Source organism: Anas acuta, chromosome 12, assembly GCF_963932015.1.
Source record: "Anas acuta chromosome 12, bAnaAcu1.1, whole genome shotgun sequence".
NCBI lineage: Eukaryota > Metazoa > Chordata > Aves > Anseriformes > Anatidae > Anas > Anas acuta.
The window spans coordinates 11090540-11105483 of record NC_088990.1 but is presented as its reverse complement, the minus strand read 5'-3'; the positions used below and the strand labels follow the sequence as shown (position 1 = coordinate 11105483).

General features: G+C 45.9%; 2 protein-coding genes across 3 annotated transcripts in view; both read right to left on the bottom strand.

Moving 5' to 3' along the window:
• Positions 1–917: 917 nt before the first annotated feature.
• SEC11A (SEC11 homolog A, signal peptidase complex subunit) lies at positions 918–9661 on the bottom strand. Its single transcript, XM_068695291.1, has 6 exons — positions 9498–9661; positions 9268–9377; positions 6787–6936; positions 2973–3092; positions 1364–1421; positions 918–1204 (listed from the first exon to the last, which is right to left on the bottom strand). The coding sequence occupies exons 1-6, from the start codon at positions 9546–9548 to the stop codon at positions 1154–1156; spliced, it is 540 nt and encodes a 179-aa protein (XP_068551392.1). The 5' UTR covers positions 9549–9661; the 3' UTR covers positions 918–1153.
• An 87-nt stretch (positions 9662–9748) lies between these two features.
• Positions 9749–14944, bottom strand: part of ZNF592 (zinc finger protein 592) — a 40453-nt gene continuing 35257 nt past the window's right edge. For both annotated transcript variants that reach the window (XM_068695289.1, XM_068695290.1), the window contains exons 9-10: positions 12955–13090; positions 9749–11650 (exon numbers count right to left, since the gene is read on the bottom strand). In XM_068695289.1, the coding sequence (XP_068551390.1) occupies positions 11117–11650; positions 12955–13090 (670 nt within the window). In that variant the 3' untranslated portion in view covers positions 9749–11116. The remainder of the gene's footprint in view (positions 11651–12954; positions 13091–14944) is intronic.

Sequence of the window (14944 nt, the reverse complement as noted above, 5' to 3'; positions counted from 1 at the left end):
GCTGTTCTCATGAAGATCTGCCCTAACAAAGGGAAAGTAAAGTGTTTCCATAAGTCAGTGTAGATAGCACAGAGGTAAGTGATAATGGTCACACACTCCATGCAAGTGGCACAAATTTGCTTAGAAGCAGGTAAGTATTGAGCCTCTGCTTTACACCTCCTCCTCAGACTCTCCTCTGACACCACACATACACAAGCAGGATCACTAACCAGACTGGGAAGCTCAGAAAACAAGCAATTGCACGTGGCAATGAGTGTTTTCTTCTGTAAAACCTCTGTGCAGTTGGGGTTCAGCCAGAAAGTAGCTTCCAGATGAGCTGTAAGACATGGCCAGCTGTGGAGACCCAAATCCCATTTTTAACGTGTTAAAAAAAAAAAAAAAGCCTATTCCATCTTACTAAATCATCCCTGCTAAACAGCTACAGATATTTCCCATCACAATTCTTCTGTGACTTAGTGCTTATGCACAAAGTAATCCTTTGTCATCTTCTGCCCAAAAGACATTGCAGTCCTTAAGCAGATTATTTTAGTGTGATTTACAGGAACACAGAAAAGTTGAAGAGATCTACAGCTCAGGACTGCTTATTCTCCAAAAACAAATGAGAGGGGCAGCTGCCAATCTGTAAAGAGAGGACAAGTCAGTTCACTGGGCTCTAGGAGTCAGTCTGCGATGACAAAACCCAACCCCGCACAGGGAAGCTGGGCAATAACAACGAACATGGCGGGCTCATACTGGGCGAGATGCAAAATCTTTATTCCAGTTCTGAATTGGAAAAAAAAATCACCTCCACACATCACCATTTGACAGTTCAGTCAGCATGGGGAGAGGTCTTGCCCAGTGGAGGCACAGACTTAGAGGACACAGTCCTGTAGGCACTTGGAGAGGAAGCTCAGCTTCAAAGTACAAACACTCAACAGTTTGGCTTAAATTTTTAATATAAAAACTCACTAAAAATGCTAAAATGTGACAAACCATTGGAAATACTGTGACATACATTTGCCCTTACGCAGTATAAAACAAAACAAACCCAAACTTGCAAGAAGCTTTGAAATGTATGTTTTCTTCTTCCTCCCGGCACATTGGACCATCACCTACTTAAAATGTTCCTCTACAAAATCCATGGCATCTTCGCTGCGTACTTCACTGCAACAGGCTACTCTCGATGGACCAGCACAAATAAACCCAGTAAAAAGAGGACTGCGTACTGCAAGAGAAAGCAGAAGAGACAAGAGTGTGCACTCACATCTAAAGATGCAGAAACAGCAGCAAACATACAGGGCAAAGAGCACTCTGCACACCAAGTTCTCATGAGGTAATTTTAGCTGGGGTGGGAGAAGCGGGGAAAAGATTAAAGAACTCTTACCTTAAATTTTGGATAATCATTCATTAAGATGGTCACTATTCCAATATAGGGCACAAACCTACAAAGACAGAAATAAGAAAGAGTATTCAAGGTTGCACACAGAATAGGCACTGCTCTGTACAAAGGAAGTGCTTGCTGTAATGGTTAAACATCTTGGGATTCTTCCTGCCAAGCAGGAAAGCCACAGCAGCAGGCACTGAGTGGATATGCAACCCCAGTGCGTGTTTTAGCCTCTGCCTTCTTCAGCAGAGGTGCAGAAGCAGGCTGCCTTCATTCCTGCCTGATGGGGTTCTTTACTAACATCAGTGGTGATTTTTTCCTATCAACCCTTTAGGTTCTTGGCCCTCAAGAGCTCAATGGCACCTTGAAGCAATCAGACCTATTGAGGTACTGCTTGGAAAAAGGTTATCACCAGTGCTCCCTTGCTTGCATCTTCAAACAGGCTAGCTTTCCTGAGGGCCACTGTAAAAGGAGCAGAGGCCTGGCCAAAAGGCAGGTTCCCTTGGATCGAACAAGGCAAAGTCAATCAAATTGCTCGTTATGCGTGGTGTGCTGCAAGGCAATTCAACCCAGTTCAGCAGTCACCACCTGCAGCTTGTCACTGGTCCTATTTCCCCAGCTCCTTTCAACACAGTAAATCCACATCCAGGTGCCAGCAGGCTCCTAACGCCAACCACTGGAAATAAAACATGGGTGTAATAGCAGCTTGTTTTCTGAAGAGGGAGGGAGGAATAATTAGTATCAGGTTTGCAAAGAATCGATTTAAAATAAACGAACAACAGTGGACCTGCCTTGGGATGGATGGATTTGGCAAAAAAACAGTTTAGCTTGTAGAAACCTTAGCAACTGCTATAGCGAAGAGCAAAATCTAAACAGCCCTGAGTCAGCTATCTAATCCCAATTATTCTAATACTCTTGATGGTTAACTGAAGTGACATGCTTATGCATGATCTGGAATATGAAAAAAGCTTAATGGTGAGGGGAGGGGGTTTGGTTTGGTTATTGTTTGTTTTTGTTTTAATTTTACTGCAGTTATCAGGAAGACCAAGTTCTGTTGATATTGTGAGTACTGAAGCTCTTTTGTCTAACTGAAGGAAGGTCCTCAGGAAAAAGGACAACTCTTAGATGAAAAGGCCAAGCAAGCCATGGAGATTAGAAACAGGTGGTTGTTTCCTCCTGTGAGAAAGAGGAAAGAAATACTGAGCAAGCAGGCTCTCGGGCCTCCATCAACTGATGATAACCTGTACCAATTGAGAACCTTATCTTGCACACAGGGGATTCCACATTAGAAATTCAGATCTCGCTTCCCTGGAAAGACTCTGACTTGCAAAATAATTTTCATAAAAATTCTCATCATGCCTAAATGCCTGAGCATGCACTGCCTTTGCACTGGTGTCCATTCAACGACAAAATCTCAGGATGCAGCTCACAGCTTGACGCCTTCACTTAAACAAGCTCAGAACTGAATTACCTTCGTCTTTTAACTCTCGGTGGTACCTTTTGAAACAGTCACAAAAACCCAGCAGGGTGAGTTCAGGGAGAGGGGGATTAACAGCTGGCGTTGGGGAAGAGCAATGCAAAAAGCTGCAACTTCCTCAATTTCACTTACCCTCTTGCCCTTCCTACTACGTCCTTCTTCTCCAGCCAATGTTGCCCTCGTTTGTACAGCCCTCTGTCATCAACAGCATTATTGTCTCCCTTTGTCAAAAATTTGATGTCACCGTTTTGCCTAGCAAAGATAAGATGGACAGATAAGTCAGAGAAAAAGAACTTTTCAAGAGCTGCTTTAGAACAAGCATGTTGAGACTAACACAAAGATATTAAAGCAATTGTGTTTTTGATGTTTGAGCAGGATGAAAGACGGAAACTCTTGAGTGCAGAGGAAAGAAGATTGTTTGAGGGGAAAAAAATGCAAATGGAAGAATGAATTCTGGCCCAAGCCAAGCTTTCCTGCAGAGTTTAAGATCAGAACCAGCAGGATGAGCCATTTCTAATGAAGGTGCAGCTATTGTCTCTCTGTTTTTGACCCCTCTCATGTTGATGCTTCTTGTGCTTTATATACATATATTGGACTCTGGGCTCTGCACTACCATCCAAAATGTGATTCTGGCGTTCAAGGGTATAGCTCTACTCAGTAGCAGTCAGAAGCAAGCTGAAGCTTAGAAATTATTAAGAAAGGGGTACAGAACAAAACAAACAATACCATTATGATACTGTATGAACTCACGATGTGCCTGCATCTTGAATGCTCTGTGTAGTTCTGAACCCCCTACATCCTTTTCTGAAATGGAGAGGAAAACTGGCAAAGGTTCAGAAATAGTTAACGAGGTCTGGAACCATTTCCATACAAGAAGCAACAGACCAGGACTCTTCAGCCTGGAACAGACAGGACTGATGAGAGATATGATGGTAGTCCAATTCAAATGAGCAACTATCAAGCAGCTTTTCACTGCCTCTTCTGATACAACACCTAGAGGACATCAAACAAAACTCAGAGGTAACAAGTTAAAACAAGTGAGAGAAGGTGCAATGCATAACTAACGCAGTGCAAACTAAACCACGTCTCTCTGTGGTGGGATAGTTTGGATGGCAAACAATTACATAAGTTCAAAAAGTGACTAGATATCCCACGTAAAGGAGTAAGTGGGGCCATTAACACAGATCTATCACTTCTTGCTCGAAACCGTAATTTGCAGAAAGCAGGGAAATCATCACTGCACACTCTCCAGTTTTTAGTTTGTCCTTAGGTGAATTAGTTAGCTTGTCAGAAACAGGACCCAGTGGTAGACAAACCTTTGCTCTGACCCGGAAACAGCTGCTGTTATGCTCTAGCCTTACACACCATGCTTTGCATACTTCCCCAGGCATTTCCATCCTGCTTGCTGGACACCTGGCAATGCTTGTGTCAAAGCAGCAGCTTGTGCCACTGCTCACGGATTGGCTGGCCCCTGTCATCGCCCTGTGTCACCCAAAGGCAGATGCTGAGCGGCAGCATTCCTGTCGCTTGATTCTGTCAGCTTCCTCACAGAAACAACAGATCAAATACAGCACGGGAAAGCAGGCAGACCTTCAGAGCTCCTACCGTTTTCATCATGTCCGAATACCAATCTGTGTTACTTGACATGAGAAGCTTGGAAGGGAAAAAGAGGAGGAAGAAAAAGGACAGATCTCTCTTCAAAGCACATCTGGCTCCCAGTGCGGGAACAGCAAAAACCCTAGGAGCTTACAGATACGGTCTGGAAAAAGATGAAGATACCCAAAGGTGCAGATAATGTAGTTTCAACTCTGAAAACTAATGGTGTAGGAGCACAACATCTTACTGGAAAGGTTCGATGCTGCATCACGAACCAGTGTGAGAATCTCTCAGTAGGGCTGCTCTGCTGTCCGAAAGGTGAAGTGAAAGCTGGTCTGGCTTTCCTGCACCAAAACCACTAAGTACATAACTTTGCAGACTCTGTGCTTAGTGATAACGAATGAACCCCATTTCACTCTGAACATGAAGAAAAGGCTAGCAAGTAAAAAACATTAGTGAATTACTGAAACAATAGTAATGTGAACTGGAACCCAAGTTGCCACAAAATCATGGGCAACAGGGTTGTCCTGTGTCCCTTCATTTTGACACCCCTGTTAGCTTTAAAGAGAATTTTCACAGTTTTTATACTGTCCATGACTACAGAAAGAAACTGGACTCTGCCTACTCGGAGGACACTCTTGAATTCCAAATTCTAACCGGAAAAATATTCTTCAATTAGTGAGCGAAGCAACTGATACCTCAGAGTATGAGCTGCTTTTGATGCCCAGCTTCAGGTCACAGTACTCATTTTTCAGTTTTATCTTTACTAACTCAAGGATTAGTTTTGGGTTTGTCTTATTTTAAAACGAAAAGAAAAATACAGGAGAATGGCTTGACTTCACAACATCTAGGACTGGTACTATGGTCCTGTTACATTTTAATTAAAAAAAAAAAGGCGCTGGATACCTTAATACCTAGTGCTGAGATAAAGCCAGGCAAAAAAAAAAAAAAGGTGGTGATTATCTGGAGAGAAACTGTAACACTGCGTGTAGATTTCTGCTCCTCCTTCCCATACACTGAGAGCAGAGAGAGGACCCTGACTTTTCTCGCCTCTTCAATCATCAGCCCAAGCAGCAGCACCAGAGCCCAGATGAGGTTCTTGTATATAACAGGGGAGAAGGAAAGTAGCGTTTCACCTAAAAGCGTTCCCAAGACATCTCAAAAAGTGCATGTGCAGCATTAGATACCAGATTTACCACATATAACGACCTTATTTTGATTTTTAAATTAATGGTATCAAAACCAGTACTCTGAAAAGTGACTAAACCATCATTGCGAGTTTTGGGTGCAGAACAACTCGGTACAGCAAACAATCTGTTCTGTCAACTGGGGGAGATGTCTCCCTCTCTTAGCCAAGATTTAAGCTGAACTATTTACATGCATGAAGCTGTTTGAGCTCGAAATTGGGTCAGACAAGTGGTCTGCACATCCCACTAGCTGTGGCTGCTACGAATGCTTGGGGAGAGAGAACCTCCCCATCCCATCAACCTCATCTGTCTACAGCAACCCTCAAATACCACCTTTACATGTGATTCAGGTGATTCACTAAATCTATGAACACATCTCTGAGCCCTGGTACAGCTCTAGTCCATCCATAATGCAGCAGGCATTTACTCAGCAGAAGCAGGTGCTGGGACACCATCCAGTTGTTGCCCTCTTCTCAGAGCTTGCTTGAATAAAGAGGGATTTGGTTCAAGGTTTGGTTTTCACCTGAATCCCTCACGGGGCTGGCTCATATCCCTCTGGACTGCCCCTGAAGGCTCACAACTGTAGAGAAAGCCTTGCATGGAAAACCAAATGGGAATGACATTGTTTTTCAGTCCTTCAGACATGCACCCTGCTAAACATTTTGAGAATGAAGAGTACACGGTGCAGCGCATCTAGGAGCCCTGAGCATAGCAATGCAAAAATTCCTACAGAAACACCCTGCCTCTATACGAGAGCAGGAACCTGGACCAAAAAAGAAGCTTTGAAATAGTAGTGTATGCTACACACAAAACGCCCTTCTTCCATAAAGTTCTACCTCTACAAACAAGAGTCACTTCACACATACAAACCCAGCCACACCTAGAGGAGACAACACAGCAATTTGGGGTGGAAACCATGGCACAGGAGACATTAAGTGACACAGGGAGCTCGGGATACTAGTACAGACTCCCCAGCTTGTGAATTCTGCCAGCTGACCTTCATAAGGAAACCAGAGGCCAGATTTGGTCTGTCTGAAACTTCGATGTTACTTCTGACAGCAGGATACCTGTTACTGAACTTTCACCATTCGTTTAGCCAAGGAGATGAGGAAAAATACAATTAATTAGGTAACTGCAATAAAAGCCACCAAATTTGGACATACTTCTCATGAATTTTCAGGACACGATGGACTATAGGAATTTCCCTTCCTTCTATCCTAAAGACCACGATTTCTCCCACTCTGATTGGATCTTCAATTCGGTTCGTTAGGAACAGGAGATCTCCTCTGTGAAACGCAGGCTCCATGCTTCCACTGCAAAAGAGAAGAGGAGCAATTGAGCAATATTTAAACACTCAGAATCAGGCTTTGGAGTTTATAGTCTTTTAAGAAAGATCTTGCAAGGTTCTTAACTTGGACTCATTAGGAAAAGAGCACTGCCAGCAGCCAGTGTTAAGAACATACCAAATAGGAAAAGCCTTCTGCTCTCTTCATAGTAACTGGGCTGACGACAAGCAGCAGCAACTCTGCCTCTGAGCAATCAGCTCGAAGTGCTACACTGGCAGTACTACAGTGATGGGTAGCATTTTAAAGTTCATTTTTTTGTACAGGTAGATACACGATCTTTGTGAGCAAAGCGCTGAAAACATACAGGCATTTATATTCCCATCTGGAACAAACAGACGGGTGTGCTAAAAATTTGTTATTGTGATTCATCACTTTGCTTAACTGCCTCATCCCAGGCACTGCTATTCAAGCTATTTTTCTCCTGTCTTGTAAATGGCAATTGTTACAAAATACTTAACCTTCTTAATTCCAAATAAATAATGCAGCACAAAAGGAAACGATGAACTTTAAAGTACCGGGTGTACTTCTGTTTTATCGCAAGACAGTGCAGAAGCTGCTCTTCAGAAGATAAGATCGCATCACCGAAGAAGGGATGTGACCTAATGGCCCCCGTCCTACTCACTGGGAGGTGCAGGGCAGAACGTCTCCCCTGAACTTCACAGATCCGTCAGGAGTGCCACCTCCTTCAATTTGTATGAGTCTTGCTAAATGGCATGCCGCAATTAACGCTGATGTAGAAACGCACCGAAAGGCCAAGGCAGCAACAGAACACGACCTGTGCAATACGCACGCGGCGCCTGACAGTGCCAGCACCCAACAGCTGCCTGAGAACTCCAGCAACGGGAATTTGTCCCAGTAAGCAGGAGGACACGAATAACAGTGGTAGTACCCACGGCATCGTGCTTTTGTGAGGCAACGTGCAACATCTGAAACACATTCACTGACGGTGGTATCCCTTATTTTCAGCCACACATGTATGAGAGCATGGCTACAGCTCGCTAGAAGGCCAGGATAAAAAATGAGCAGCCGTGAAGGGACAGATAGTGGATACTCGTGAGGATGCAACACAACACTAACAACGCTCACTGGGTATTTTAGCAGCAAGCCTGCTCCCACTCAAAGATAAACTCCTCCTCACTGTAAGAGTTTATTTCCTGGCACCTCAAAGATTTCAACCTCTTTTTACATTAATCCAGACTCGTCACATACTTCAACTACTCATGTAGCAACAAGAGAGGCAGGCAGGAGGTAACTGCACTGCGATGTCCTGCTGCTACAGCCTGTACCAGGGGGACTGTCAGCCACCAGCCTCACTGAGAGGCGAGCTCCACCACCAACTCCGCTTTCATACAGCGGTGATGCCCCAAGCAGTGGCTCTGTCACTGGTGCCAGGTTCCCTGCTCCAAGGCCTTCCTTCCCCACGTCTGCCTTCACCCACACTGCCGAGCGTTTTTCCACAAGTTTCGGCAGAAGTGGCTGGGTGGAGCTCCTGCCATATGTCTTTGAAGTCCTCTGGTTTCTTCTGTGTCTCCTTCCTGAGGGTTACCCCCGTAACACACACGTTTGCCGGCTGACAGAAGCAGAAAAGTAAGATGTTATTCTTACATCAGGCAACACGTTCTGCCTACCTACTCCACAGAACGGCTGAGGTTGGAAGGGACTTCTGGACACCATCTGGTCCAAACCCTGCTCAAGCAGGGACACCAAGAGCAGGTCGCCCAGGTCCACATCCAGGTGGGTTTGGAGATCCAAGGAGAGAGACTCCACAACCTCTCTGGGCAACCGTGCCAGTGCTCAGTCACTCACACAGCACAGGAGTGCTTCCTGATGTTGAGAGGTCCTGACAGTGGGCACCACCAAGAAGATCCTGGCTCCAACCTCTCTGCAGCCTCCCTTTGGGTGTTACTTCTCCCCTCTTAGAGAGGCTCTTGCCCAGCCAGGGCCTGGTGGCTGGGCTGCAGGCAGGGTCTGCTGCTGCCGTGTGTCTTCAGATAACATCCTCCAGGGGGGCTGGAGAGCCTGGAGCACCACCACCATGCCCATGACCACAACCACGACCACCCTGCGCAGGACCATGCCCATGCCGATGGCCATGGCCGTGACCACCACCGTGACTGTGACCGTACCCATGACCACAACCATGAATGACTGACTGTGACCACCGCCATGCCCATGCCCACCACCAGAACCACAAATAACCATGACTATCTCCATGGCCATGACCATCACCCCATGACCATGACCGCGACCACCCCCCCGCCGCCCAGGCCGCCCCCCGCAGCAGCCCCGCGGCTGTACCTGAGCACCACCACGATGGGGCTCTCGCTGCCCGTCACCACCATCAGCCCCTTCCAGATCATCAGCGCGGACGAGACGATCATGCCGAAGTTCAGCACCTGGTAGTAGAGCTGGGGGAAAGGGGGAAGGGGAGGGGGCGAGAAGGGGCAGCGAGGTCAGCCCGGACCCCACCGCCGGCGCCCCCCACCCCACCCCATCCCACCCCATCCCGACCCCGCGGCGCCCCGCACCTGCCGGCGGTTCATGCGGCGCACATCGTCCAAAAAGTCCAGCGACAGCATCGCTGCTGCCGCGCCGGGCCCCGCGCCCCTTCCGCTTCCCCCCGCTTCTCCCCGCCGCTTCCGATCCCGCCCCGTCGGGGGGAGGAGAGAGGGGGCGGCCCCGGGGCCTCCCCGGACGAGGCGGGGACGGGGGCGAGGCTCCCCCCGGCTCCCTCCGTCTCCCCCCGGCCTCCCCCCGCCGCCGCCAAGCAAGCACGGAGCACTGTTGGATGCTTTTATTTGAAATACTTTGAAGTAAACATCGTAGCAAGGCACAAACGCCGCTGCGGATTAAATAGGTTATGTGATGGCTTGGGAGTGCCCCCCGCTATCGTTACTCTACGTAGGCTACCTCGTAAAACATTCCCTAGGCTAATGTACACAGTATCAAAAAATACAAAGAGTCCAAACTGTTCGTATCAAAACACATTGAGACAAGAAAGTGAGCGATTCGAATGCAATAAGATAAATAGTTCTTAAATTATTTAAACATTGTCATAGTAAACAATAACGAGCAGGATTCTGGCTCAACATAAAAAAAAAATGGTACAGGAGATAATTATATTACACAAAGCATGTGTGTGCCAGGGGGACGAGCAAGGGAACAGCAGGGACAGAGTCAATATGACCATGGGGAAATAATCGCCTCCGAAAATGGATGACACTGAGCCGGGGGAAGAAGCGCTAGGGGAGGAGCTTGAGCCCAAGGGTGAGTGGCAGCAGGGGCAGCCTGGCTCTGCCAGCACCTCTCCAGGGACCTCTCCCCACTGAAGCCACCAGGACACGGGCATCTTGGCCACCCAGAGACACCACGGTCATAGGCAGCCCTGGGGGGAAGATTTTCTGCTCCAGGGACCACAACACCCCGTCCCCATTGCGCCTTCCTGGTGCAGAGGCGAAGTGCCATGCCCACCCACTCTCACACTGGATGACAGTGATTGAAACTCTTTCAGGGTGGGTAAGATTTGTGACATTTCATTACGTTACCTTTTGGAAAATAAGGTTGTTATTAGGGCAGTAAAATAAACAGAAGCTGGGGTACAGCTTGAGCCTGTCCTGCGGAACACAGACGACCTCAGATCGGCCAAGGGCAGTTCTGAGGAGTGTGTTCTGCTGAGACAGCATTATGAATTAAAATGAGTATAACAAAGGCAGGATGGGAAGAGAAAAATAAGTCATAAATAGGAGAAGAAAGAAAGCGAGACAGGGAAGGCAAGGCAGGGGCTCTGGGCAGAGGCTGAGGCAGCGCACACTCAAAGGAGGAGAGCTCATCTTTAGGAAACTGCAGCTGCAGAAAGTGCTCCTTGATCCTCAGGAGTTGGACAAGCTCCAGCGAGGATTCTGGCCCTGCTTTCCCTTTTCACCTCTCTGATCTGGCAGAGAGTTAGTGCTTAGGATGAAATGGCAGGGTTTTTTCCTTTTTAAATTTCCCTTACAAATGGAAGTTAACGGAAAGCAATGTCCATCCCAAGAAATCAACAGAATATTTCAAAGATTTGCCCCATCCCCACCCAGTATTTTAAGTAAAAACCCCCGAACAAAAAACCCCAACAGACCAAAAGGGTTTTTGTTTCATTTTGTTTTTGTTTTTAAGTCTTAAGAGACTTTGCATGATTGTTCTGAGAGGTGCTATTAGGACCCTCCACACCACACGTCTGCCTGTGTTCACAAAGAGCTGAGTCAGTTTTGCACTCTTTGCATTTCAGGTTTTCTTCTTCCACCGTAGTGTTCATCTCGCCATTATACCCCTCATGTCCGTTCTCATTCATCTCTGCCTGTAACTTCTCCCTTTCCTCTTCTTCCTCCTCCTGCTCCTCCTCTTCTTCTTCTTCCTCCTCCTCCTCCTCTTCCTCCTCATCTTTTACTTTGTGAACGATGAAGAGGTGTCTGTTCAGAGAGATGTGAGACGTGTAACACAAGCCGCAGAACAAGCACTGATACGTGGAGCTGTCTGTCTTGTGCTGAGGTATGTGTTCCTGAAACTCAGTACTGATGTCTGTTGCAAATCCACATTTAGCACATTTCCAATGCGCTTTCAGTTTTTTGGCTGACGGCGCGTCTGAACCTGCAGTGGTCTCTGCCTGACCCAGCTCATCCGTTGCCATCCTCTTTGGAGATCTTGCCTTAAAAAGTAAGATGGAAAACATTACATTATTGTTCGAAACCATGTAAGAATAAGTCTTAGATTGCTAAATTCCACACATGCATTTGAAGACCTCTAAGAGCAAATGTATGTATGTCTTTTGTTACAAACTAAATAATGGCATGCCTATGGGCTCTTCTTGCGTTGTCTTCCCTAATACCACCTAAACACCTCGGGGTTACTGCAATGCCTAGTCCATCCTCCATCCCAACACACAGGATCTCAGCTGCTGTCCTGAAAAGTGAGATGGAAGCTCTGGGAGGGGCTGGCTGAGCAGAAACGCAATGCAAAGGTGAACTTGAACATTTTCCCCTCTACTCGGGCTTTTTCTTTGTGCCATCTCTCATTAACTCATCCCCTCTGTCTTATAATCCCACAGCGTGCCTTTCCTCCCACAAGGATGGCTCGCTCGCATATGTCCCTTCATGTGATTTTTTTATCTCCTTATCCAGCAGGATTGTGCAGTCTTTGTTTTGCACACACTTAGGCTTGTATTTGCAGACACAGCTAGAGCTGTACGAAGCAAACTGCCCTAGACACATCAGCTCTGCTTGGAGGAAGCAGCCACCAGCTCATGGAAGTGAGTTCCAGGTTTCCCTTTCACTATGCCTGTGACCACAATACAAATACAGCATAAATACAGAGGGGACTCAGTCTTGGTTACAGTCCCTCTGTGCTACGGTACTGATGAATGACAAACAGCAGTAATAAGGAAAACCTACTTCTATTTTTAAAGTAAATGGAACAAAGAAACCCAGCCAGGCAATCCTGCACTCCAAATCAACCCAAAATAAAATCAGTTGAATGTTTGCTGAAAAAAAATTGCACAGTCCTACTGAGGAGGAACACCATTCTCATATGTAACATACAGTAAAAAAAAAAATAAAAAAAATGAGAGAAAGCAGAAAAATGCACCATGCTCATACACCTAAATGAAACAACACCATGGCAAGGGAAAATGAGGGTAAAAACAGACCTAAATTAGTTCTGGTTACAAAGCAGCCTGGAAAACAGTCAGTTAGAGACAGGGCCACACATTCAAAAATAATTGAAAAATGCAAAATACATTGCCCTGGTGCTGCCACAGCTCAGCTGCGCTTTCAGTTCATATCACAACACTTCTAGAAAGCAACAAACTGTATGGAGTTTACAGAAGAGGAGGGCAATCTGCCCAATGGATGTGAGAGGGCTTTACTGCCACAAGGCTGCAGCTCAACACAACACCCTGAGTGGACAGCTGCTTGCAAGGTACACTTTAAAAAAAATAAAAAAAAAATCAGTTACTTCTGCTGCGTCTCTCTCTGGAGCTTTTGCTTTGGCCATCTGGGATAAGTCTGGGTTTTTGATGCCATGCATGAGGCTGATGTGATTCTCCAGCATGAATGGCTGAGGAAATGTCTGATTCTCATCTGTGCAGTACCTTGGAAACAAAAAAGGAAGAAAATTTATTAAGGGAGATGCCCAACTGTTCATTTCATCCTAACAGCTCTTCGTTATGTGCCAAACCAAGAGGTGTCATTGAAGACAGAAGCTGGTGAGTAACGTACTATTAGATTACCGAAAGAGGCAGCAAATCACTGTTTTAATAATAAAATATTATCCCTGACGAATCTAGAACAGTTTAGAGCTTACCACAGTAAGTATGAATGAGAACGAAAGTAGGACACACATTATTTACAGTACAGTACTTAATAAATACAGGGATGAGTGGAGATCAGGCCCACCGTGATACATGCCACACAAGCACAAGGTAAATAATCAAGATGGAAAAAGAATAGGAGAAAAACAGCTCTCAGTTGAGAGACCTCATGACTTGTGGAACACAGGGGAGCCCTGCAGCAGAACCAGGTCCTGCACCCAGAACTCCCACACACCGGTGCAGCATCGCATCCACAAGACCATATTTACCACAGCATGCTTAAAATTCTTACAAAACCTCTGCACTTCCTGCCTTGATAACAAGAATCTAGTCAGGAACACTCACAAAAGCATCATTAATGCGTAACCGCACCTTAAAACTTGGAAGGCTTCAAGAGGTGCCAGAAACCACGGTGGCATTTCACAAGGAGATGTGGAAGGGTTGAGCCAGCTATTCACTGACCCTCCTGGGTGAGCAAGGTCTACTGCAAGTAAGTGCCAGGTCGCGCAGGCACATAAACCACCCCTCTGCAGCACGGTCAAGCATGCAGAGTATTATGATTAGCAACTGGGACACCCAAGATGGACTTTGTGCTCTTCTGCAGGCTGCCAGCATGACATAGGGACGGTCCATAAGTTATGCATTGACCCAAGAAATGAGGCAAGTAATATCAGACTTCTCTGAAATGCACAAAATTGCAGCTGAAATGTAGGCAGCAGGGGATGAAAAGCAGCACATCGGAGATTAAGTGTCTCTGGGCAACAAAGACGTTTTTAACAGCAGACAGGATGATTCCTACTGATCTTCCAGCTTCTCTACTGGATGGAAATTAAACAACTGTCAGTAACAATATGAAAATACAGAAGTGCTCACTGAATATTTCTGTTTTAACAGGAACCGGTTGGATGATAAATCAATATTTAATAATGATGGAATTTTTCTCCCTCATGAAGGCAAGACGAGAGGTTATTAAGTGGCATTTATCAAAAATAAACAAGTTGAAAATCAAGCATTCCAGACAGTTTGTACTTGAGACTGGGAAAATCAGAGCAAGTTCCGATAACAATAACCAAGTGCATTATGAAAGAAAATACATAAAACATCAGAATATCTTGCAACTTGTTTTAATTTGGAGTTTTTTTTTCATGGGAAAAGATGGGAAAAGTTGCTAAAAGATGCTTTCCCAATTATTCCAGTGACAAACTTGGCATGAGGGTGTTTAATCAAAACCTCCAGCACTGATTTTGCCCGACAAAGTTAACAGAAGGCAGAGGCCTACGCATGGCCAAGGGAGAAGGGGAAATCACAGCTTGAAATGTTAGAAGTCAGAGGACAACTACAAGACAGCACACTGGAGTCTCCAAAATACTTGACTAATGGATTCAATAACAAACTTCACTCGTACTTCCTGGCCTTCATGTGGAAAATCAGGACTAGAGGATGATGTGAAGTTAAGGCATCAGGACTGATACAAAGTGCCTGGTAGGAAAAAGAAAAACAACAGCACCCAAGCAAAAAGGAAAGCAGCAGCAGAGACGTGATGCCTTTGAGTGCAGAAAGGAGCCAAAGAGGAATTCAAAGAGATGAAGGAATCACAAGTGGTAGTAATGAAGGTGATTTTTATAACAGCACTCT